Source organism: Coenobita brevimanus, chromosome 76 (genome assembly GCF_032717465.1).
Source record: "Coenobita brevimanus isolate Jiangsu-jjx chromosome 76, ASM3271746v2, whole genome shotgun sequence".
NCBI lineage: Eukaryota > Metazoa > Arthropoda > Malacostraca > Decapoda > Coenobitidae > Coenobita > Coenobita brevimanus.
This window is the reverse complement of record NC_137029.1, coordinates 21,507,802-21,535,166: the sequence shown is the minus strand read 5'-3', so window position 1 is coordinate 21,535,166 and position 27,365 is coordinate 21,507,802. Positions and strand designations below refer to the sequence as shown.

Below are 27,365 nucleotides of genomic sequence, written 5' to 3'. Positions count from 1 at the left end.
GTACTGAATGTCTTCATTCTGTACAGGGATGTAACACAGACCAGCACTTCCTTCAGACAATTTGAGAAGGATGTAATTTACAGCCTCCTGGAGAGATATAGCCAAGTAATGCCTGCTGTGAAACAGAGGCACAATGTACAGCAACTGCCTGACCAGCTGCAGTGCAGGAACTACCTCACTAGGCATTACATGGAAGTGCTGCCTTTAATGCCTGCAGGCAAAGCAGCCTTCCAGCGTTGCTATGTTTGCGCAGATTCATCGTGCCGACCACAGCAATGCCGTATGACAAGGTGGTGATGTGCTGAATGTGAGGTGGCACTGTGTACTACCTGTTTCTTTGACCTTCACTCAAAGACCGAGTGGTAGATGTCTGGGTCGTATGCTTAAGTTAGTGTTAGTTTAGTACATACCGGGATGTTGGTTTTTGTGTGATTAAAAAAAATGGTTTTACTGCTCTGCATTTATTTATGTGAATAATGGAAGCAGAAAGTTTGTTTCATGATGAAGTCAGTGCTTTATTTCTTATTGAAAGTTTTCGTGTGTATACATATTTGTTATGTTGAAAAAAATACAAATCACAGGAAAAAAACTAATGAAAAACTGTCATAGTGATATTTTCGATTATGGACGGTACGCAAATAACTACTTTGTTCACAATATATGTATATATATATATATATATATATATATATATAATTTTTTTGTAGTAGTGGTGGTAGTAGTTTTAGTAGTAGTGATACTTCGTGTAGTAGTTGTGGTAATAGTAGTAATAGTTGTAGTAGTAGCTGTAGTAGTGTTAGTTATAGTAGTAGGTGGATTTCAGTCATCTGGAAGTGTTATTATTGTGGAGGGCTGGTCTAAGCTTTATTTGTGTCACCGCGCCTCTGCCACGCATACCGACACAGTAAAAAAATCAATAAAAATTGCCCCCTTTCCCCACTCACTCACTCTCCCTACACACACTTTGTGGACCATCTGGTGCAATCAGTTTGAAGTCGAAGGATTGATGAATATTATGACACAGTTTTTTATTTTTGGTTAAGTATTAACGGAGATATGAAGGTTTAAAAATAGACGATTTTCTCAGGAATGCCTGGCTGTGGGAAGGGTTGGCAGGAATATGTGCTGGAAAAAATGGGTTAAGTCATAATGGATTAACCCTCTTACATTTTCATCATACAACATTTACGGTATACATGTTTGTTAATGGAGTTTATGAGATAGGAATTTCATCAGGAGGTATTATTTCTGAAGGGTGTTAATCACCCGTGGTGACAACCATCACAGTAGCAGTTGAAGAGCCTCATTTTATTCCAGGAGTACAAAGTTGCCTCAGTTTTGGAGTTTGAAATTTAATGTGATACCTGGTATTTGGGGATGATTTTTTTTTTTTCTAAATTATTATTATTATTACAATTTTTAAGGGAGAATTGCAGTACCAACAGGAACATACTGCATGGTCTGTATACATACCCAGTGTACATATAATTTGAAAGCTGTTTCGTGCTTGTTTGGGTCACCCTCTGTGATCTGATAATGGCTGCTCTCCAAACTACTGTACATGGTCTTTTGTAGCATTCTGATCATCATCGTACCTTGAGGTCCCATAGGTTGCTTCACAGGATCACATCCCATGTTTTCCTTAGTCACCTCAAATGGGCCATCCCTTTCATATTCAGTTTTGTACAGAGTTCTTCCAGTCACTCACACATTCACTCCACATGTTGACACCACTACTGCCTATCTGTATGCATCCCCCTCTGACATCACTTCATTGCTGAGGTATTTCTTAATTCTGCACAAGCTGTGTTTCATAGTATTGCATTTCACATCTGTCTTACCATTCTCATTTGGTATGCTTAAATCTAGGGACATTGTCTTCTTTTACTTGTGATATTTTATACTTTAGGGATATATTCCTGCTGTACTATTCAGTCATGTTTGCACTCAGATCCTGGGACATCTTCCGGTTTTGCTGGTCATTCATCACTGTCATAAAGCATCACTTTCTGCACACATGAAATACAAGTGTTCATCTCACATTTTCATGTTATAGTCCGTAGGGGCAGCAACATCTCTAATTTTCTTCCAACCACTCTGGCTCTCACAGTTTAGCTCACTGCTGCACCATTTGTCATATTAATCATATTCCCATCTAACAAAACACATTATAGGACAACATTCTCTACATTATTCCCTTCCAATCTTAGTAGGACCACACAGTTTTCTTGCATTTGACATATAACTCTCACTGTGCAAGAACTTTCCAGAAACCATTTTCCTCAAGCACTACTGGAGTTAATTTCAAACCCTAACCTACAGGTGGCACTAAGCCACAGACCAGTGTCTACCACAGTAGTAAGTCTTCAACCTCTTCCACAAACCACAACCTTTGTTATTCCATGTTTACTTTAAAATTTAGAAGGCATAAGATCTTTGCTCTTCTTAGAAAGGGTTCATAACTATGGTAGTTAGGTAATTTGGCAAATGATGGAATTATAGCTATACAGTAGGTGGAAAGATAAAATGAAGGAATATTTAAAGGAGAGTGGTAGGAGGAAGTAGTAATGACTTGTGATTGTGAAGAAATGTTCTCTGTAACTTTTATTGCATCTGTCCCAGATTAATACTGGGTTCAGGTATCATCAGAAAATCAAAGAAAGTGGTTCACTTATGTTAAATATTATGCAGTGGTGTAATTATGAGTACCATAACATGAAAATGTAGGGTAATTATTACTTCTAATATACTATTTCTCTCCTTCAGGTTATGATTTGTGGGATATGCACATGACCTGTACACAGAATTTTCATGTAGGTGTCAGAGGGTAGATTTTGCACCAGTCATGATAACTTGCAGTATTGTACTTACCTTCATTCCTCATACAGTCCTAATGCTTGCAGGAATCTGAGGGTCAAGGGTGTCCATTCTGCCGTGCAGAGATCAAGGGAACTGAAACCATTGTGGTAGACCCATTCGACCCTCACAAGCACCGAACCCAGTCCCTCCCAGGTGGCCAGCTGATAGATATGGAGGAGGAAGATGAGGTACTAATGGAGTGACAGATTGTAGCCTGCCATTGCCTTCTGCCTGCCCTCCCCCCCTCACCATCCCTGTTGGTCATTGTCAGTGTGCAAGTGACCAATGGGGACCAGTGCCTCCTGCCTGAACTTCTTATTGGTCGTTGTCAGTGTACAAATGACCAATAGGGAACTTGTGCCTCATGCCTGTTATGCTATCCCTCATTGGTCAGTGTCAGTGTTATAAGTGACCAGTAGGAGTTTTGTATCTCCTACCTGCATCTCTATTGGTTCCTATTCCGTATATATATATATATATATATATATATATATATATATATATATATATATATATATATATATATATATATATATATATATATATATATATATATATATATATATATATATATATATATATATATATATATATATATATAAATTATATATACACACACACACAGGTTTATACTCTATTTTCTTCACTGGCCAATAGGAACAGCTTTCAACTTGCCTCCCTGTTGGCTGTTTGCTGATTAATGACCACAGTGGACAATTTGACTCTGTGATGCCCCTGCTTTCCTGTTGGTTTATGCCACAATAACTGATTTTGCTGTTGCTGCGGCCTCAGTGAAACCCGGGCAGTGTGGAGCAGCCCGAGGTCTGTGTTTAGCATGCCGTAGCAGTGTCATGTTATGTTTGCCCGTCATATCCCCTTGTTATGTCTGTCCCCTCACAATTCATCCCTCCCCCTAATTCCCCTACCCCTTGTGTTCATGTGTATATTATCTGGAACGTTCAGAACTTCACTAATTCAGATCTTATGTACCTTATTACTGTTCCTCAGTCGTAGTTTTTTAAGTATATTATTTTCATACCATTTTAGCATAACTGTTGCTGATTTGGAGTGAGTTATGTATTATTTTTGTAAATATTAGAGTATCATTGTTTCAGGTATTTTCATATTTTTCTCAAGTGATGTTAGTTGTTTCTTAGACCTGTCAGTGTTGTATGGCTGCATTCCTTAAGAAATAAAAACTGCTCTTGTTTTGTCAGGTACTTGGTGTATAGTCCTTTCACATATCCTTCATGTAGTAATCCCAGTATTTCTCTTTATGACTATGACATCCATAAATGGCATTAGACTGCAAGCAAATAGATATTTTTTTATGTAATGGATTGTGGTTATTTGTTGATGTTTACAACAGTGTTTCAAGAGTGTAGATAATACCATATCTTGATAATACAGACTTTTACACAATGCTTGCTTCAAAAAGCTTCTTGAAATAGTTTGTGTAAGAGTGTGTTTCTGTGTCAGGTCATCAGGTAAGCATATAATTCCTTTGTCATATTGTACTGCATGAATGGCAGTAAATGTACAATTAATTAGAGAAGCATAAACAGTAACTGCAGTATTGCAGCACATAGTAATATGTAATAACTCATGTTGAAATAGTTAGAATATATTAATTTATGTATGTTGTGTATTTTTATAGAACACAAACAAAAATGACGTAAATAAAGAACAAATACATTATGTAGTACATTAAACCTGGGTATGCACTTGTTTTCAGTCACTGCAGTAATGGTACACTTTAGAATTAATTACTGGGGAATCAGTGTAATCTATCAGTGAATGATGATTTTGCAGTTTATTATCACATTATCCTGTTCTCTGTAAATGGAGAGGTCTGATCTTTTCAAGTTAAGTTCTTAAAGGGAGAGCATTTAAAAAATGTCATGACCAGTATTTTTTTTTTTTTTTTTTTATTGACAGGTTATATACATAACTGTATGCATACATATTTTCATGTGGCATTTTGGTTCTTAATCATATTTGCAAATCAACCCCTATCATCCTATCCATGTTTGCAATTTGACCTGTATCATCTTGCTGAACATTATCATATCACTAATAAATGAAGTAAGTTGAATCCAGAAATACAAAGAAAAATCAAACACAGAAGTATCAATAGTGCTCCGTGAAATAAACTATTCATTCACTTAGTTTGTGAAATTCTTTGTTCCATGCCACAGACAAAAACCATACACAGCATGTTCATTTAGGTAATTCATTCCTACATCACCTACAGGATAAAAACATTCTATTGACTCGTGCTGAAATGGGGCTTCAGACCATCATATACATCTTACAGTATATGCATCATTCACTTCAGCTCTTCATCATTTATTTTACTTTCACAGCTTGCACAATTGGTTTTTGTACACATTCACTCACTGTCAAGCCATCTTCTTCAGCCTCCCAGGGATCCTCACATCCACAGACTTACTCTCATTCCCCCTTTTCACTGCCCTTAACATCTCAGTTCTCTCTGTCTGATGTAAGCATGTGCTCTTCCACCTTTTGGTCAACTGACTGAACTTCCATACTCCACATCTTCCAAGAATTTATGCTGTCTTGTCCAGTATTACTGAAAAGATTACAAAATTACTGAATCAGTACACCCAATGCTGCCCACTTTGACTCCATGATTTGCCTTGTATCATCTTTTTTGACAAAATGTATGTGTTCATCCTGTGTTATAAAAAAGTATGGTTTATAATGGCAAGTAATGTTGATACCAACATTACCTACCTTCTGGAAGATGTACCAGGTTGTAGCTACCTATACTCCAACAACTGATTAAGTACAATAAAGCATAGCTAGCTGCATAAGCAAGTCACCACATTTTTGGAGGTTTTAAGCCAGCTTGTTCTGTTTATTGATGTTTTCAGTCATCTTATTTACGAAAGTAAAATTATGAGAGGTAATCTTAAAAAGGTACATGGGAGAATTATTATAGATAAAGTAAGAGAGATATGAGCAGTCCTAGTGAGTGATGAACAGGGTGGCTTTATGAGTGACAGGATGTGTGGAGCAAATATTTGCAGTAAGACAGATAGTGGAGAAGGCTTCTAAGAAGGACTATAAGGTGTTTATGGCATTCATGGATCCGGAAAAAGCATGCAACAGAGTAGACAGAGAATGATTGTGGAAGGTTTTGCGCATTTATGGTGTAGGTGGTAAGCTGCTCGGTACCATCAAGAGTTTTTATGATGGTAGTGAGGCATGTGGAAGGGTAAATGGACATCTAAGTGCATGGTTCAGGATCAGTGTGGGCGTGCGACAAGTTTGTGTGATGTCCCCATGGTTGTTCAGTATATGCAGTAGGCTCGCACAGTGCGCGAGAGATTGGGCAGTCCACGACCTCGCGCACTGGGAATTCGCGTACTGGGAATACATAATCTTATGGGAATAATTACATATGGGCAGTACCCCCTCATACCTGGACATTTTTTGGACCTTAGAGACATAATAAAGTCATATTTTTCAGACATTGTATTAAAGCTATAGCTACAATAACAAAAATATGGGTAGTCACCTTAACAATAGTAGACAACAGGCCTGATGACCTTAAATAACAGGGGTTCCGAGGCACAGCAACACTTACAGCGCCACACTCCCCACCGCACCAACTTCCCTCCACAGACTCCTCTTGAGCACCTTCCCCAGGAGCATCAAAGTCACTCACTTCGGCCATAAACCCTTCAAAGTCCAATGCTGACACTTCTGACATTGCATCCTCTTCATCCTCAACAGGAACAGGAGCAGACGACATGTGACGCGCTGTGTGAGGGGTGGTCACACACTAATAGAAAATGGCATTTTTGAGCCACTCCTTGCCTCTGCCTCGCGTTCTATGCGGTAAACTCGCGCATTCAAGGGTTTTTGGTTATGATTTGTGGTTACTCGTGCACAATGTGAATCGCGCACTGTGATGACGTGCACTGTGCGAACCTACTGTATATGGATGGGTTGATGAGAGAAGTAAGGACATGAGTAATGGAGAGGAGGATGGCGTTGGTAATGAATGGTGATGGATGGAATATGTCAAATTTGTTGTTTGCTGATGATGCAGTACTACTTGCAAATACAGGACAAGAACTTGGTAGGCTAGTGCAGAGTTTTGCTGATGTCTGTGAATGTCGTGTCTTGAAAGTAAATGTAGACAAGTGTAAAGTAATGGTTATTGAGAGGGAAGGTGACTTCCAGTGTTTAGTTACAGTGAATGCAGAGAGACTGGAATTGGTGAAAGAGTTCAGATACCTGGGCTCAGTGATAAAAAAGAAAGGAAAATGCTCAAATGAAGTGGAAAAGCACAATGACACAAGGAAGGAAGGTAGCTGGTGCAATGAAGGCCTTGGTAAGAAACAGAGGCTTGAGCATTGCAGCTGCACGTGGCTTACATGAAGGAGTGTTAGTGCCAGCTTTAATATATGGATGTGAGATTATGGTGTGGCATGAAAATGAAAAGTCAAGAGTGAGAGCAGTGGAGATGGGACTACTGAGGAATGTATGTGGAGTACAGAGAGTGGGTAGGATACGATATAATGTGATTCGTGAAAGATGTGGAGTGAGGAAGTCTGTGGACACCAGAATGGAAGAGAGTGTACTGAGATGGTATGGTCATGTGGAAAGAAAGGATAACAATAGAATGATGAAAAAGGTGTATCTGAGTGAATCTGAAGGAGGGAGAAGGCGAGGTAGGCCAAGGAGAAGGTGGAGGGATGTGGTGGATGGATGTGTGGAGAAGAGAGGTATGGAAGTTGGTGAGGGTAGGGGACTGACAAGAGATCGAGCTGGCTGGATGAAATTTGCGAAAAGAAGTGCATGATCAGGGATTTGGCACCCCTTTTTAATGTGATAGCATTCATTAATGTTTAATAATATTCAGCTTAATCCTGCATCATTCTTGAACATGCTTGGGGTTTCATTTACTCGGGACTTATCTTGGAAAGATCATATTACATCTCTTGTAAAATCTGCTTCCAAGAGATTGGCTGTGCTAAGCCGACTCCGCTCATTCTTTACCCCTGCACAATTGTTGACTCTATACAGGGGTTTTATCCACCCCTGTGTGGAGTACAACTCTCATGTGTGGGGAGGCTCCCCACATACAGCTCTTCTCAATAGAGTGGAGTCAAAGGCTTTTCGTCTCATTAACTCTCCTCCTCTTACTGACTCCCTTCAACCTCTGTCTCTTCGCCGCACTGTTGCATCTTTATCTCTTTTCTGTCGATACTTTAATGGTCACTGCTCCTCTGAACTGTCTGCTTGCATTGCTCCACCTCTACGACGGGCGCGTAGCACCCGTCTGGCAGCAAACTCTCATCCCTTTTCTGTCCATCTCTCTAATGCAAGAGTTAACCGTTACTCCCAGTCTTTCATTTATGCAACAGGTCAGCTCTGGAACTGTCTCCCTCTGTCTGTATTTCCTGCTGCCTATGATCTCAGTCTTTCAAACGCAGTGTGTCCAGGCATCTCAAAATGATCAGATCTTGAATTTGGCTCTATATTGTATTTTGTTTTTCTCTTGGAGGGAACTGTTACTGCGGGCTCATGGCCTTTGGTTCCTTCTTCCTCGCATTAAAAAAAAAAAAAAAAAAAAAAAAAAAAAAAAAAAAGATTGACTATCGGACACGTTTATGTGAAGCTACAAAATGTGGTGAATGTTTTTGGTGTATCAGATACAGCCAGGATTCCAGGGGCTTGAATGATGAGTGAATGGAAGCGTGGCCCATTGGATTGGGCAAATTTGGGCAGTCCGGACATTGCTACTCCACACCCAGCCCTAGGGTGGGAAAGGAGCTATGGATGATGATGATGATAATGAATATTAAAAAGCTGTATTTGCAAATATACATTAACACATTTGGGTCCAGGACGGCTGGGGACACAGCAGTGCTGAAGGCTTAGATACTGTACTTTAGTCTAGGTCATTTAAGCTGTAGGAGACCATTCTTTGTCCCTGGCAATGGTTACATCATAAGAAAACCTTTGGCCACCTCTTGGACTGAAACAGTTGCCTGCTAACACAGGGCTTTTTCTAACCTGGGACTTCTACCACTTGGTCACTGAGGTGTCAGGAAGTAATACAGTATTAGGAATTGAGTAAAATATTTTTTTTCTCTCATCACTGAATGATACTGTAGAGCCAACAGCTACTCCATCACCAAAGCTTGAATGAACACCACAGTACTTCCTTTATACCAATTCCTAAGATATTATAAATGTTCAGGTAGTGATACTATTACATACTGAATCAAACAGTAATGGCAAGGTACTGAAAATGTGTGTTTAAGGAGTGGAACTAAGGAACAAAGGGGAAACTCTGGGATCTTGCTTATGCTACCTAATTTTTCTTACTAGTTATTAACTCCCATCTCTGTGATTTTAGAAGCAGTACCAAGTCTCACAGATGCAAAGAGTCTTCTGTATTTATTCTTTTCAGCCTTTTTAGTCCTGTTATTCTTGAATTGTGGCACACCAAGCTATAATTATTTTTGGCATTATTTTTATGCTATACAGCTTTATAACAAGTTATACAGTTGTATTTTTTAGCAGCTAATGTTGCAGCTAAAAATGTTTCTGTACTGGACAGTTTATTTCCTCTAATCATCATCATCATCATCATCATCTTGGATGCTTCACTTCCCCCTGGGAACCCTGTGACAGGATGGCCATGACAGATCTGCCTCCAGGCAACACTGTTCTCACATATCTCTCTAATTTTTAACACCTTTCTCTTTCTTTTTCAGCAATACAAAGCCCAACATTCATTTTCCATACCACATATGATTTGCCATTTTCAGCAATACCCTCCATCTCATTTTCAAAAACTGTCTTTGGCACCTTATCTATTCTGTGAATTTATTAATAAAACTGAGTGTATTTCTTTTGATTCATTCAGAAATTTCCACATCTCATTCTGATTGCCCATTTTATCCATTAAAAAGTACTCATAATTTTCATTTATTGTGCTGAAATTACCCATCCTGCTTATAACTGCAGCTACCTACCTCAGATTTCTGACCTCCATCCCATGGGCATAATCCTTCCACACTGTGTCATTCATTTGTTTGGGTGGATATAACCACCATTGTAGAGTAAGAAATGGATTGTAAGCCTTGTTATGTGATCTCTCTCTCTCTCTTTCTCTCTCTCTCTCTCTCTCTATACTGTATATTGTGAAAAAAGAAGATTGACCCAAAACAAAAGAACCAAAGGCTAGAAACTTGCAAAAAAAAAAATTCTTTTAAAGAAAAACTGTTCATTTTGAGATGCCAGGACTCCATGCATTTAAATTCTGGGGGATCATGGGGAGTGGGGAATACAGACAGAGGAATATGCAGTATTGTAGTTCTCCGCTTGAGCTATTGAATACATGAGTGCATGAGAGTATCAGTTAACAACGGTATTAGAGAGCTGGGTAATGAAAAAGTTAGGGATGTTGGAACTGAGGTTGTAGAATTACAGACAGGGTACCGTACAAGCTCCTTTAGGTCATTAAGGACAGAAAAGATTTAAGGTTCTTCATCAGGTAGGTCAGGAAATGGAGAGGAGAGGCCAAGGTGGTGGTGAATGTTGAAATAACTTTTTTTTTTTTTTTTAATGCAAGGAAGAAAGAACCAAAGGCCAGGAGCCTGCAAACTGTTCCTTCTAAGAAAAAAACAATACAAAAGTGAGCCAAATTCAAGATCCGTTCATTTCGAGATTCCTAGTGCTACAGTCTTCTCTTACCTACAGTACTAATGTTATCTCTGAGAAGGGGGAGGTGGAAATAATGGAGGCCTTGATAAAAAACAGAGACTTGTTGCAGCTGCAAGAGGCATACATGAAGGAATGTTAGTGTCAGCTTTAACATATGGATGTGGGACTACGGTGTGGCATGAAAATGAAAAGTCAAAGAGTGAGAGCAGTGGAATGGGACTGCTGGGGAATGTATGTGGAGTACAGAGAGTGGATAGGATACAAAATAATGTGATTCGTGAAAGATGTGGATTAAGGAAGTCGTGACCACCATTTTTATTGTAAAAATATAAATTTGAAATGGATTATAGTGGCAGTACAAGTACACTGTGACGTTTTAGGTGATTATGGACTGTTGGTAGGCTGGTTTTGATGATATGCAGGGTTAGATAAAGCCACATAAAGGTATAGTGGCAGGTGCTTGATGTAACCTCAAAGAACCCCTGTTATAATGCTCTTGATTTAGAATACTTTGATTAATGACTACTTTTTCCCAAATGCAACCCAGTCAGAAGTTATGAGGTGCCTGTAATCATGAGGATAGTGCTATGTGGGTTCATCAGGATGATGATATGCCCTGTGAGTAGGGGCAAGTTCTGCTGGTGGGATGATCGTCAGTAAATAGGACAAGAGTTGGCAGTGTACAATATATATGACAGATAACTGCTACATTGAAGACTATGTTCAAAAGCTGCAAACATCATTGTATGAGAGAGTCCCACTCCCTGGGTGTGCAACAGTTTGTGCAAAATCATTAACCCATCATGCTGACGTGACAAGGAAAGGGGGTCAGTGTTTGTCTATAAGGTGGTGGGGCTGTGGAGCACAGGTCAGGGACTAGTGTCAGTGACCAAGTGGTGCTAATTATGCTCGCCCCAAAAGATGATGCTTCCACAATCAAACCACATCATCAGTTGACAAAAATGATCAGTGACCACAAAGCTATAAGATAAATGCCTAGCATCAATTAGCATGACATCTTATTAAACTTGTTTTGGCCTCAACCTCTGCAGAACATCTTGTGTAGTCTGATCCTAGCAGAAGGCACCTAACTGGTGACTTACTCTGACATTCCTGGAGAACCAGCTGGGGTAGACATAAGGACTTTAAATCACAAAATGGGAAGGCTAATAATCTTTAGATGTAGACATATGAGAGATGTAACACTGAGCAGGACACTTGAATGGATACATTTGACAAACGTGCTATGGAGAAATATAGCTCATATGCAAAAAATGTGTATGAATACCCTGAGAGTTAACGAATTTTTTAATCTAATACCAGGCATATAGTACTTTGATACAATACTATACAGTACATATCCTGGTCATTATCATCATATTAACTCTGCTTCCTGTAAAACAAACAGAAGAATAAAAATAAAAGTGGGGTGGGTAAGATGCAGAAATAGGAAAGAAAGCACTTGCTCTACTTAAGAGGCAAAAACAGTTTCTATACTTTGTGTGTTTGTGTGATTTTCAGATCATCATCATCATCTCATTTCCAACTCCCACCCAAGATATACAGTTAAAAGAAAAAAAAAAAAAAACCTGCTCAAGTAACTGGGCCACACAGTCATTCAGACCTTCACAATCCTGTCTCCACCTCGCAAGCAAAATCATCTACACATAGTTTTTAAAATATTTTTCATTATAGAGGCATTTCCCATAAGTCTATGGGACAGAATAATTCTGTCAACTAGCAAGGTGAAAAAAGGGATGCCAATCCTTGTAATGTGCATTTCCATCATCATCATCATCATCATCATCATCTGGACTTCCTTTCCCACCCTCGGGCAGGGTGAGGAGTAGCAACGTCCGACAGCCCAAATTTGCCCAATCCAATGGGCCATGCTTCCATTCATTCATCATTCAAGCCCCCGGAATCCTGGCTCTATCGGATATGCCAAAACCTTCACCACATTCTGTAGCTTCACACAAACTTATCCGATTGAGTCAATCCAGATGCTGCCATGTTAAAAAAAAGGAGTGCCAAATCCCTGATCATGCACTTCTCCTCACAACATTCATCCAGTCAGCTCGATCTCGTCAGTTCCCTAGCCTCACCGACTTCCAAACCTCTCTTCCTTACACAGTGGGGTCACGGTGGCTCAGTGGTAGAGCATCAAGCTCGTAATCGGGGGACTGTGAGTTCGAGCCTCGCCCTGGACTGCCATGCCGGGAGTGGTAGCGCACTCCTGTAACCTAGCGGGGCTTTATGATCCAATACAGGGTCTAGCCCGGGGGAACATCATTTCTCCCATTTTCCTGACACAATCATCCACCATATCTCTCCACCTTCTCCTTGGCCTACCTCGTCTCCTCCCTCTTTCAAATTCACTCAGATATACCTTTTTCACTACTCTCTTGTTATCCATTCTCTCCACATGACCATACCAACTCAGTACACTCTCTTCGATTCTGGTTTCCACCGACTTCCTCACTCCACATCTATCACAGATCACATTATTTCATACCTTATCCACCCTCTGTACTCCACATTCATTCCTCAGCAGTCCCATCTCCACTGCTCTTACTTTTGACTTTTCATTTTCATGCCACACCATACTCTCACATCCAAATGTTAAAGTTGGCACTAACACTCCCTCATGTAAGCCTCGTGCAGCTGCAACACTCAAACCTCTGTTTTTTGTCAAGGCCTACATTGCACCAGCTACTTTTCTTCCTTGTGTCACTCTACTTTCAACTTCTTTTGCACATATTGCTCTCTTTTTCTATCTCTGTACCCAGGTATTTGAACTCTCTCACCAATTTCAATCTCTCTTCATTCACTGTAACCATCACTTTACTCTTTTCTACATTTACTCTCAAGGCACAACAGTCACAGACATCAGCAAAACTCTGCACAAGCCTACCAAGGTCTTGTCCAGTACTTGCAAACAGTACTGCATCATCAGCATACAACAAATTTGAGATATTACATCCATCACCATTCATTACCAATGCCCCCCTCTCTCCTTTACTCATGTTTTTACTTCTCTCATCACCCCATCCTTATATATATTGGACAACCATGGGCACATCATCACAACCTTGTTGCATGCCCACACTGATTGTGAACCATTCACATAGATGCCAAGTAACCCTTACATGTGCTTCACTACCATCATAAAAACTCTTGACAGTACCTAGCAGCTTACCATCTACACTGTACATGCACAAAACTTTCCACAATCTCTGTCCACTTTGTTGTATGCTTTTCACAGATCCATGAATGCCATAAACACCTAATGGTCCTTCTCACAAGCCTTCTCTGCTATCTGTCTCACTGCAAATATTTGATCCACACATCCTCTGCCACTCCTAAAGCCACCCTGTTTATCACTCACTAGGACTTCTGATATCTCTCTTACTTTATAATACTGTAATTCTTCCATATACCTTTCGTACCACACTCAATAAACTTTTACCATGATAATTCCTGCACTCACTTTGCTCACCTTTATTTTTTTACAGGGGTATAATCAAAGCCTTTTTCAACTCTGCAGGCACAGTTTCACCCATCCATGCCTTCTTACATATCTCCAACAATCACTTCATTCCACTCTCCATTACCCTTAAGCATCTCTGTATGCACCTCATCAACCCCAGCTGCTTTCCCATTTTTCAGCTGCTTCACAGCACTCTTCACCTGTGCGAGTGTTACATCTCCTGGCACTGCATTCCTTCTCTGCACATCCCCAAAACCATCATGTTTACAGCCGCTCTGCTCTCTCTTTTCTCATTCATCAGGCTTTCAAAATATTCTTTCCATCTGGTCCTTACTTCATGGGTTAGTAACCTACCACCTGCATCCTTCACATTATCACATTTCTTTCCGCTTTCACTTCTACATTCCGCATCGCTTTCCAGAATAACTTCCTATTTTCAGAGTAGTTCGCATTCACCTTTCTTTTTAGATCATCATTTACCTCCTTCTTTTTCCTCTTCACTAGTCTCTTTATATGCTTCTTGCTCTCAATATATTCAGTTCTTATTTCATCTGAACTCCTATCCTGTAACCACTTTAGCCTTTTCGTCCTCTTTTCCTCCACCGCTCTCTTAACCTTCTCATCCCATCATGTTGTACCTTTCTTCTCTGTTGTTACTCTTGCCACACCACATAACACTTTAGCATTCCTAACTAAGCAATCCCTATATGCATTCCACAGGCTGTCCAGATCCATTTAATTCCAGTTCACTGATTCTAACTCCTCCTCAACTTTGGTCGTGTAATCATCTGTGATTTCTTTGATCCTTAGCTTCTCAACTTTCAGTCTCTCTCCCTGACTGCTCCTCTCTCTCCTGATCCACCTCACTCCTCCCAGCTTGATCTTGCATACCACAATCACATGATCTGACAGACCTCTCTACGAGCACGTAATCAGTCAGGTTTCTTTCAACACGATCTTTTAGCATATTTTCCTATATATATATTTCATCCTTATATTCTGTCTACACTTCATCCATCCATTTCAGTTCTTCGTCAGTTCCGTTGCTTCCTTAATTCACTTTCTCACACTCATCTATCACACCAATCTATTTTATTGTTGACCTATCGTGCCTCCTCCCACCTTCAGACTAACTCATTCACCATCCTGTCCCCATGAAGGAAGATGATAGACTGCAGCAGAGGGATAACTTCAGCCTGCAGTCCATTGGGTTCACATTCAAATGAACATGGGAGTACCTCTACTTTCTACTACTACCACCCTGTCTCTATCCACTGACCATACCATGTATGCAAACTCTGTTGCTGATGTGATTCTGTGCTCATCTAAGCGAACCTGGTGGACTGTAGGTTGAAGTTACCCTTCTCATGTAGGCCACCATCCTCCATTCAGGGGATAAGAAGAGAGTTGAGGAACACTATAAATAGACATTAGAGCCACCTGGTTATTCTTTCACTACCACCATGTAAAGGATACCTTTCCAACACCAAGCAAATTCTGTTTTACCTTTTATATTCATATTCCAAATTATTCATGGGTGTGGAGAACATTATGGTGTTTTCACGAAATTATGTAAAAGTAGAAGTCCGATTATCTGGCAAAACTGGATTTGCTGAATAATCGAGAAACCTACCCTCTCAGTACCTTATATGTACTGTCATCACTACATATATTATTACAAAAATGTTTGGAGTGAGTACTGTATACTGTGTGATACTATGCAATACTGTGCTGTAATCAATACAGTAGTATACCTGAATCTGAAGAATGTAGAAATTAATGAACATATGCAAATGTAATGACACAATAGGCCTAACAGTCACTGATAACACTTCCTTGACTGCTGAGATGATTTGGAACATCTGCCAAACAATCAAAGACTTTCGTAAATAGGACTATTTCTCAAAACTGCTGAAATATCAGATGCCGAATGATTGGACTTTTACTCTACTGTTAACCACTCCATCTCTTCGCATTGTTTTCATTAGTTTTGTCATGAAACCTCAGTTTATTTGTAATGCATGATCTCTCCAGGTCTAAAATCAAAATAATTTTTAGCTAAATAATTTTTGTTTCTCAAGATACTCAATCCAATTTGTCTTTCTTATTTATTCTGTATAGTAAGTTAAGTATTTTACAACACTTCTTAGGGAAGCGAAGTGTGTATGCCTATGTTTATGATAAACTTACATCATGACGTAACCATCAGCTGGTACTTAGCATAAACTTCCATCACCAAATAACCTTCAACTGGTATTTAACATAAAGGAAGAGGATAAAATATCACTGGTTGTGTTACTTAACGTGGAAATAATCTGCCACAAACATGCCACCAAAACATCTAGAGACACCTTGAAATTTAATGTAATGTGCTGTCAATGACATATAGGATTAAAATAACTATCTATGTCTAGCTATCATCCAATCCATCAGGAATGTAGAGGCCCAGGGCTCGGTTATTCAGTCCAGAGTCCAGACATTAAAGGCGAGAGTGACTAGCTGCTTGCCTTTGAGTGCTATTATATGGGCAAAAATCCCCATCACACATTCATCTGGTTATATGGTTACCACCCAGTGTAGTACAATGTTGCCTGGGTTACAAGAAACCTTATGGCATATCACTCACTGCAGAGTCATCAGAAGGTAGCCGTACACTGAGTGAGTGGATGATGAGTGTCACCACTTACCACTAGTGAAAAAAAAGTACTAACTGAAATATAATGTTAACAAACAGCAGCTAATCTAAACCTACCAGCCAATTTGGTTATCAAAATCTTTCTACCCATCACTTGTCACATTTCCAGCACTTCCTCAGGCACTTCTTTACAGCTTAACTCAACCCCACCAACTGTATGAGCACTTGCAAGAACAAAAGAAAATGTCTGCAAGTAGATGAATGTTTATTTTTCCCCTTAATTTTAAAGTTTTGGGGCTGCTTTAGGTAAATAACACAAGATAATATTTCACTTCCTGTGAATGACAGTGTGCTGTTTAGACTGAATTTTGCAGCAGAGGAAGCTTAATGGTATATACTCAGATTGTATATTTATGGGTTCTAGAATCAAATAGGAACCTGAAAATGTGCAAAACAAATCTCACAAGCCTTGACTTTGTTTATACAGGAGATCAAGTGTCCTTGAAAATGATATATAGATAATCATTTTCCAAGTGGCTTAATTTCATGCCTGAACTCAAAATATATATCAGACTATAAGGCAGTGGCAGATCCAGCTGTCCCTCTTTTTTTTGGGGGGGGGAGCAATCAGAATGGGGAAAAATGAAGAGCGAAGCGAGCCTATCCTGCTGGGGGTTCAGGAGGGCGCGGTAAGCCCCCCCCCCCCCACGAGAACATTTTAGATATATGACCAATTTCAGTGCATTTTGAGGCCATAATGACTGGGAATGTGGACATACTTTTAGATTATTTAAGTGTTTAATCTCCAAACATGCGAATTGTTAGGTAGTAGGTACACTTAGTACAGTTATTGTACTTTCCACATCAGATACTGTGACATAAGGACGTGATATATCAGCACAAAAATTACGCATGATCAGCACCAATTCCCCCCCTCCCCCCTCAAAATAATAATTGTCACTCCCACTAGCTTATTAATTAAGTGCTATGTGTGTAATGGTAATGGCACCTGGGTCATGCAAGGGCTAAATATTAATAAGGTAGATGTGCTGGGGTGCATCATTACAGTAACACCCCAACATACCCTGCTGAGCGCTGTGAAGAGGCTGACGTCCTCACTACACTTATACACTATTACCATTATCCTCACTACACTTGTACACTAGTCTTAGTATCCCCACTACAGCTGTCCACTATTCCCGGTATCCACACTGAGAAGCCAAGAATAATGCTGACATGTTGGAACATTATTCAGTCACTAATAGGGTATACATGGAAACTAAACTAGTCTTCCTCTTAGGGGAAATAATTCCATCACTTGGGGGGGAGGGGGAGGGCAAAAGATACTTTGGCCACCCCTTCTGTCAACTTGATCCACCACTGCTAGTAGGTTTCTAACTTACTATAGTGGTACTGTATATATTTTAAGTAGGTGGGGGCACCCATCATCCACCCACTTAGTGGACTGTTGCCCTGTTTTTAGGGTAATTCTGCACTGAGTGGCAAGCCAAATGTTTTCCTGTAAACCAGGAAAGCATTTATAACGCTAAGTGGTAACCTTATAACCAGCCAACACGTGTTCCCTATGTGACAACAAGTGGGTTGGCGGAGGATTAGTGCCCCTCTCCGGAAAATAACTAACTAAAAATATGAACAAGAAGCCTTGGACCAGGACTGACCAAAAGGTGACTATTAAGGACCGAACAAAAGATACGATACGGATAGCTACGTGGAATGTAAAGGGTGCGAATGATGAGGTGAAAGAGAGAGAGATTGTCCAGGTGCTTGAGGGTGCGAAAGTGGATGTATGTGGATTAACTGAAACTAAATGTAGAGGTGAGAGCATGAGAGAATGGATGGGGTCTATGTGTGGGAGTAGGTGAGAATGAGAGGGCAAAAGAAGGAGTGTGTATTGTTGTGTGTAACAGATGGACGGAGAATATAAGAGAGTATGGATCAGTTGGCTCAAGGATTGTATGGGTAAGATTGAAAGTTGGACTACAAATGTGGGCGACTGTCTGCGTGTATACGGTAACGCAACATCGTGCAAGCAGAGTGAGAGAAGAGTTCTGAACAAATGTGGAAGTGTGCATGGAAAACTTTGAAAGGAATGAGAGAGTGTTTTTGATTGGAGATGAATGGAAAAGTAGGGAATGTGAAGGTGGATGGAGTAGTTGGTGAGCGGGGTGTGCTTCCAGAGATGGATGAGAACGGCAGTGCTTTAGTGGACATTTGTGGCAGGAGGGGGTTGGTGGTAGCCAATACCCTCTTCAGGCACAAAATGATCCACAGGTATACGTGGCGAGTGATGAGAAGGGTGGATGGTGAATTGAATGAACGGAAGGCAATGATTATCTTGTATGTGTGGATGACAAGATGAGAATGTGAATAATGGATGCAAGAGTATATAGAGGTTGGGGGAGTGGTCTCTCTGCTAGTAAGAGAGAGTAAGAAGAGAGTGGATGAGGAATTTGGAAGGAATTTGAGTGTAAAGTGGAGGGAATGTAAGAAAATGTTCTGGGAAGAGGTAAAGAGAGTTAGATAGGGTGCCAATGAAGTTTGTTGGGAAGTAAAAGATAAAAATGGTAGATTACTAGTGGAGAAGGGAGAAAAAGTGAGTAGATGGATAGAACATTGTAACGAAATGTTGAACATAAAGAATGAAAGTAATGCGAGTATAAGTGGCTGGGGAATGGCTGGGAGATGGAGGGATGTGAGAAGAGAGGAAGAAATCAGTAGGATGGAAGTTGTGGAAGCAATGAAGAAAGTTAAAATGGGGAAAGCCCCAGGAACTGATGGAGAGTGTGATGAAATGCTGAAGCATGGGGGAGAGATAGTAGTTGAATGGATTGGAAGATGTGCAGGTTGGCCTGGGAGGAAGGTAGAGTCCTGGATGATTGGAGGTCGGGTATAATTATTCCCATGTACAAAGTAAAAGGGGAAAAAAAAGTATATGGTAATCATAGGGGCATTTGTCTTCTTAGTGTAATGGGAAAAGTATATGGTAGGATACTTATTGACAGAGTTAGGGAAAAAACAGAAGAATTAGTTGGAATTAGGGAGGTTTTAGGAAAGGAAGAGGTTGTGTAGATCAGATATTCATTCTTAGATCTTTAGTGGAAAAGTTTCTAGAGAAGGGAAAGAGGTCGTATGCAGCCTTCATGGATTTGGAGAAAGCATATGACAGGGCAGATAGACAAGGATTGTGGAAGGTATTAAGCTTATATAGTAGATGGGAAGTTGATGAATGCTGTGAAGAGTATGTATGAGAGTGCAAAGGCTGCAGTGTGTGTGGATAGTGAACTGAGTGAATTTTTCTATTTGAAGGTTGGATTGAAACAGGGATGTGTCATGTCTCCATGGTTGTTCAATCTGTATATGGAAGGGGTTACAAAAGAGTTACAAGGTAGGGCAGTGGATGTTGGAGCAGCCCTAGTGAGAGAGGGCAGTGTTTGGAAACTCCCTGTACTGTTGTTTGCAGATGATACTGTGTTTATATTGATTAACTTTGCACTCACACTAGTACCCAGAAATGCTGCATATACAGTGAGGTCTCTACGGTAACATGGTTAATTGCTTCTTCTAGGATGCTATTAAAAAAAAAGAAGTCATAACTGTATAGGAAAACAATTATCTGATTATAATGGCCTAAATTTCATCTGGTTACTCATCCAAAGTCACAGTTTTTATCCCCATACCTCAACAAAAAACTACCTTGCACGCCATGCCAACACACACATGGTCAGGCAACTGCACTGAGCTGAATAGGTAAATGAATAAGTAGTAATAGTAATAGTAGTAGTAGTAGTAGGAGTAGTAGTAGCAGCAGTTGTAAGCCCAGGTTCATCTGAAATTCGAACCCATTAGACCGCAGTCCGCCATCATCCTTTCAGGAGACAGGGAGGGCATTGTGGAGCATTTGCATAACCAGACAGTGGAGTTTAGGAGAAAATCTCACATGAGGAGAGAATTCATCCTATCTGGCTGTAGGCATAGAATGGGCATTTTAGCATTTAACAATGGTTTTTGGTATCATTTGGTAACCGGAGGATGGTTAAAGGGGTTTTGTGGGTTGAAGGGCTTGAGGCTGGGACAGAATTACTTATTTCCATCTATCTATCCATCATTCAATTCTTTTCTGCCCCATCAGGAATGTTTGGGCCTGGGGCTAGGTTACTCAGTCCCGACATTTAAGGTGAGGAGACAAGTTTCACTCACTTCTGAGTGGCATTATGTAAGCAATAAACCACAACTACCCCTCAGATGTAAATATTTGCTGGTCCTATCCAACTAGGGTTTTTTAACTCGCTAGATCACCAGGTATCATTTGGTTGTATGGTTACCAACTAGTGTAGTACATGGTTTCCTGGGTTACAGATAACCATTTGGTTTGTCACCCAGTGTAGAATAACCTGAAGACAGCACAATATTAAGTAAGTGAATAATGAACACCTTCCACCTACTGTAATTATTTCCTTAAGTTCTGTTATTTATACTAAGCAAAAAACTTACAGCACAACAGGTGTCTGGGATGAAATATGTGCTTTACATGTGATTGTACTGTACTTATATAACATGGTACTGGTTAATGCAATATTAGCTGTGTTACTTGAGACATCTGGGTACAGGACACTTGTTGCTGAGAATATATTATTTCTGATTATACCACACACACACACACACACACACACACACACACACACACACACATATATATATATATATATATATATATATATATATATATATATATACACACTGTTCAGTAATTGCTGTTAAAACAAGCATAAAGATTTGAATGGAAAATGCTCAATAATTTTGCTTATTATACTATAAAAAAAAAAAATAAAAAAAAAAATAAGGAAGAACCAGCTATATTTACGACCAGATGTCATGAGCATGGTCAACTGTTCCTACAACTTAATAATGGCAGTCAGCATGGCTATGCAGCATCTAATTACTTACTAACAGCACAGAACAATGTAATTACTTCATTTTCAATTGTAATCAATATATAATTTAATAATAATATCCTCAGTATGGTAGTATGCTATATTCAGTGTATGAAACATTAAGTTTTTAGATTTAAAGTTTTATCTATTAAATTTCCTTTCAGCATTTACAAGTGCGTTACTCCACTACAAATCTAGATCCATGCTTTAGCTACAGTCTTCCATTTATCGGGAATATATACTTTCAGAATTAACTATAGAAATACTTATTTGTATTATATTGCTTGATATCAGAAATACTTCATGATATACAGATATTATTGAAGGTAAACTTGTTAAATTTGCTTGTTTCAGGCCGTGTTACTGCCACAAATGACCTGATGTTTTGAGTATATTTCCCACCAAGTTTTCCCAACATCATATTGCATAGGTAAATAATAATAATATTTGTGCAAACTACTGGAACTCAATTTTCGGTGTAAGTGTTTACTGAGTGCAGCTATCATTCATTAGCATAAATTGTCATCAGCAATTGTGATGTGTGATGGAAGATCTCTGACTAGTTGCTGTGAACAGAGTATGATTGTAAAGAATATCCCTTAAAAGTACTTAATTCCATATCCATGTTCATGATACATATTTAATGTTGGGATTATCAGAGTGACCAGTTTGTATCCTCTATGAGCAACTTTGGTGCTAGTGTTTTTATGAGAAATCACTAATGTAAGAAAGAACTGAATAACTTATTATATCACACCTGCTTTTCGATTCATGTACAGTGTGCCCTTGAGTTAAGTGGATCTTATGTACACTTTTTTCAATTATGTGGCCAACCCAAACATGACCCATTCACCACGTGTGAAATGCATGACCTCAAATGTAGACTCATACTGTCAGAAAATTTCAGCCAGATAGTGATAGGGATGGATGCTGCGTTAATGCTAGCGATGGTAGTTGTGCTAGTGATACTGATTGTAGTTGCTTTAGTGGTAATTGTGCTAGTGATACTGATGGTTACTGCTGTAGTGATGGTTGTGTTTGCTGTTGTTGTTGTACAACTGTGGTCTGTTTAGCCAAGTTGTCCCATCAACCACCGATAAGCAACTGTTTCTTTGGGCCCGTCTTACAGGTACAGTACAGTTCATACACTGTGTAGGGATCTGGTTTCCTCCTTTGGTAAACATTGCCTCATCAGGTCAGACTAGGGTAGTTCCCATGGCGAGATACAGGGAAATATGAGGAGGTTTGACTCCTGGGTGGAGGCTGCAGCTGCTTCGCTTAGGGTGCACAGTGCCACCATATGTAGGCTTCTCAACAGCATCAGTATCATTAGTAACGGTAACTGTAGTAGTGGTAGTAGTGACAGTAACTGTGGTTGTAACAGTGATGGAAGTTGTAGTAGTGGTAGTGATTGCAATTGCTACTAAAAGTATTTGTTGCTTTGTACAGTACTTTAATATTACTATTTTATGTCTGTTTTACCTCTGCTGAGTAGGATGTCTTTAGAAAGCTTATCAGCAGGCAGGCTGGGGTTATTTTAGATGGAAAGTTGAGGTCAGGCCAGAGATCTGGTTAACACATTAGCTATATTGAAATGGGCTGCAGGGGCCCACTTACACTACCGTATGTAGTTTTCATAGATGCAGAGAGCTTAACTCATTAGCCATGTAACTCAAGGGCCCACTGTACTGAGAAATTTAATACTACATTTCATATTCATTACCACTCTGGTCTTGTACATTACAAATTAAAGTATGTTCTGTATGTAGTTGTGCAGGTACCATAGTATTACAGAACTGAGGGATGTACATTGTACAAATATCCTGAAAACAAAATGTACATATTGGTTTACTTGTTACATTACTCATATTTTCTGGTCTTTAATAATCCTGGTACATGGCACTTCGATGTATGGTAACTTAATATTTCATGTGCCCCCCAGTTTTACACTCCTCAGACTCTGCGAATCTGTTACCTTGAATACAGGTTTACTGTGACTCTTGATGTGGGAATTATACTTACTAAACTTGCCTATGTATATATCTTACATAAATGTACAGAATTTGTTGAGAGCAAATGGATATTCTTTCCCCCATCAAAGTAGGTGGCAGGAATGAAGGATTATATGGTGAAAACTAGATGAAATTTGGTAATTCACTGAAATGTTAAGGACAGTATGGGAAGGATGCTTTAAGGACATTTTAGGGATGGTGTGAAACTTTCTCAAACAATAATCCATCATCACCAAATTGTGGAATGGATGGACTTTGTAAAGACAAGTGAAGAACACATGGCAATAGTGAAATATACAACATTACTGTACACAATACTGGTGTGTGAAACGTGTGAGTATAGAGTACTGTACTTGATTCCTTAATTGAAAGAGTGCATTATACTGTGTATAAAATATAAGAATAGAAGAGACACAGTGACTTTATGTGTTTATGTGAAGCATTAGAATACAGAACACACCATTTAGAAGTGTGTGACGGAGTGCAAAACAAGATGTGTGAAATGGAAAGTACTCAATGAATAATTTGATGGTTGTGTGGAGGTATACAAAACACATTATGATGTATGTTTTAGCTGAGGGTACAAAATGAAGGGCTGTGTGGAAGGAAAGGATGATAAAACACTGTGGGGGGGGGGATGGTGCACAAACAAAGATGACAGTGGAAGCGTGTAAGAAAAAGTGTTATTAACTTGTACTTCTGTTGAGGTAACATGAAATATGAGTGCATTATAACCCATGAGTTGTGGACAAAAAAGAAGTTTTGTAAACAGGATGAGACACAGAGAGGAACTGTGCAATTTATTTGGACATGCAGTGGTGTACAACAGGTTCGGACTATACTTACGGAAGTTACCACCAACACTTCTAAGGGGAAAGTACTGGTATATCATTACACTAACTTTTTACATCTCACTATCTTCCATATCTTTTATCTTCATTAATTATATCACTAAATAAATTTCTTACATCATTCATCTTCCATATCTTTACTTTTTGTGAAACTGATTGATTACTTGACTCTGAACCTTTTGTGAAGTTATGCAGAAACTACTTATTGTGATCTAGTTTACTAGTTTCACTTTCATGGACAGCAACAACTAGAATAACGTTAACAAAAACTTTACTGAAGCTGCACAACTGCAAGTGCAATCAGCATAAGAGCGAAGGAAAAGTGAATTTGTTACTTCTTGGTAGGGTTGGAAATGCAAGCAGAACAGACATTGAGAAGTGAGATAAAAATTAACACATGCAATCACACATTGCATTATAAAGTGAGATAACTGATGTGTACTGTAACAGTCCCACCAAGGTAAACCTAATGATGAAGAGATAGGGAAGGAGATAGGTGTGGCTAAATGGCTCATTTACTCTGTTTTGAAGTATATTATCATAAAGTATCAAGGTGATTTCAGACTCTAGTAGTGATAGCCTGTGCTATAATGCTGACAATATTTCATCTTCAGTACAAATATTTACTGTGATTTTTATTCTTCTTGAAATGTGTTGTATACAGTAATAAACATTAACAAGATATATCCAACATACGGTAAGACCTCTTTTGCTTTGACCCAAAACATCAGAAATTGTTCTGTATGTCGAGATTTGGGATTTGCTCTGGCCTACTGTGTTTTCACAATAGACTTTATGTTTACTGGTACTAACCAGCATTTACTTCTGTATACTGTCATGTAATTGAGAAAAGCAGATCCACAATGTAATGGATTAATTTGGGGGGGAAGTCTGATCCAATAAAGTCGATAGTTCGTTATATCCAATGGTCCACCCCCCTGAAGTAGGATTTCAAGCACATGTCTGAAAATATGAGTAAAATAGCATATTCTAGTACTAAAAATTACAGCTTTACCCATTTTACACTAATTTGGCCCATAATTTTGCATCCTTGTCATGACATTTCTTCATGACTAGTACAGTAGTACTATTGTATAGTCTGTTATTACAACTCAACAGTCATGATGGGGAGAGGGCAGTTTCAGGCTGGGTTAGAGTAAAATGGATAGGAAACTGTTGTACCTGTATAGATGGATGTACAGTACTTGCACTGCCACTCCTCTTGTATGCAGTACACTGAGTGAGCATCCACTCATTGTCATTGTTGGCAAAGATGGTTTCTGGCATCACATCTTGTATACAGAGTCCTGAGGTGCTGGGGGTTGGGTTCCAGAGGCTGTACAGTTGGATCCTGAGGCTGTGTGGAGGCTGGGTTAGGACACTGATGCTACAGGCACAGCAGAGGTCTCCGACTCTGTGTGCAACTTCGTAGCAGCGGGAGAGGGCACAGGCTTGAAAAACTGGGAGATTTTAGCCTGGATCTTCCTTGGCTGCTGTAATTGCATTATTCCAGCCTGATAAGCCACATGACCTTATAATGTTGAGCCAGAGATTCTCCAACTTCGTCTATGATGGTCAGGATTATGTCTGCAGCATCAATGCCTGCACTTAGAGACGGTCCAGGTGTCTCCTCATCATCATCGTCTTCTTCCTTTGCCAGTGTCATGTCTTGTTGTTCGGCAACAGTCTCCTCTTACATCTGGTGACAGTAATGAGGCACACCAGCATCCTCAAACAGCCACTATTGCAACTTCTCTTCAGCTAGGTTCCTTGCTTTGTAGCCATCAGCATTTTTGCCATCCTCGGTGGCTCGAATCCCTCAAAATCATGCTGTGGTGCTAGAGTCTTGGGGGTTCTGAGAAGTCTGCACCACCCATTCTTGAGTGTGGCAAATGGCACTTTCTTTTATGCCTTTTTGGCATCCTTTATGGTGTATTTCTTGAAATTGTGCAGTTTTTTTTGTTGCTTATATCCTTATAGTTAGTCTGGTTCATCCTATCCTCAGTCACAACAATTCATTGTTGTAGGCAGAGGCTTCTGTAATGCCTCTTGGCACTCTCTGTAACTCCCTGGTCCATGGACTGGAGAAGGGCAGTGGTGCTGGGTGGCAGGAAAAAGGTCTTGAATCATCCATCCTTGCTGCAGAGTTTGCCTAAGGAAGGATGGGCTGGTGTATTGTCAAACAGCAGCACTGCCTTCATGTCGTCAGGACTGATGCCATACCTTTTTTGGTGCTAACTCATGGAAGGGTGGAAACTGGTAGAATGCCATGAATGATATCCTGGATAAATTAGGCAGACTTGTTGCCATGGTACTCCACAGGAAGCGTGGCCATTATTTCCATGAGTGACCGGGGTTGTTTGGTCTTGCCTATTATGACTTGCTGTATGTGATAAGGGTCATCAGTATTGACAAAGGCCAGAATGAAGAGATGCTTCTTCATTGTTTTATGCCCTAGAGTGCTGGCAATGTCCCTTGAAGCCTGGGTATTTTGGGGAAAAGCATGCCAGAAGAGCCCAGTCTCATTTGCATTGCAGATTTGAAACTCATGCCGGCCCTCCTTTTCCATCTGCTTCCAAAGATGCTGGATGAACAGCTCCTTCATCAGTGCTTAGTATCTCTCCAGTTACTGCCTTGTTTAAATGCCATGGCACCCCCTGAACCTCCACAGCCAGCCTTCACTTGCTGAGTGCTGGATGTCCAGGCCTCACACAGGGACACCCTCAGCTTGCTCCTGCATATGCCGCTTACATACCACTTCACTGAGTTTCTTGTTGGGCAGCCTCCTGCTCCTGAACACATCCCTCTCCTTCCTCCTGCCTTCCATTTTTTTCATTACCTGGTTTGTTTTGT

General features: G+C 39.8%; 1 protein-coding gene across 1 annotated transcript in view; it reads left to right on the top strand.

Annotated features, from left to right (window-relative positions):
• The window catches only part of Cbl (E3 ubiquitin-protein ligase CBL), a 472,746-nt gene that overhangs the window by 290,498 nt on the left and 154,883 nt on the right, over positions 1–27,365 (top strand). The window contains exons 8-9 of the mRNA XM_080278953.1: positions 2,904–3,047; positions 22,004–22,021. Coding sequence (XP_080135079.1) covers positions 2,904–3,047; positions 22,004–22,021 — 162 coding nt within the window. The remainder of the gene's footprint in view (positions 1–2,903; positions 3,048–22,003; positions 22,022–27,365) is intronic.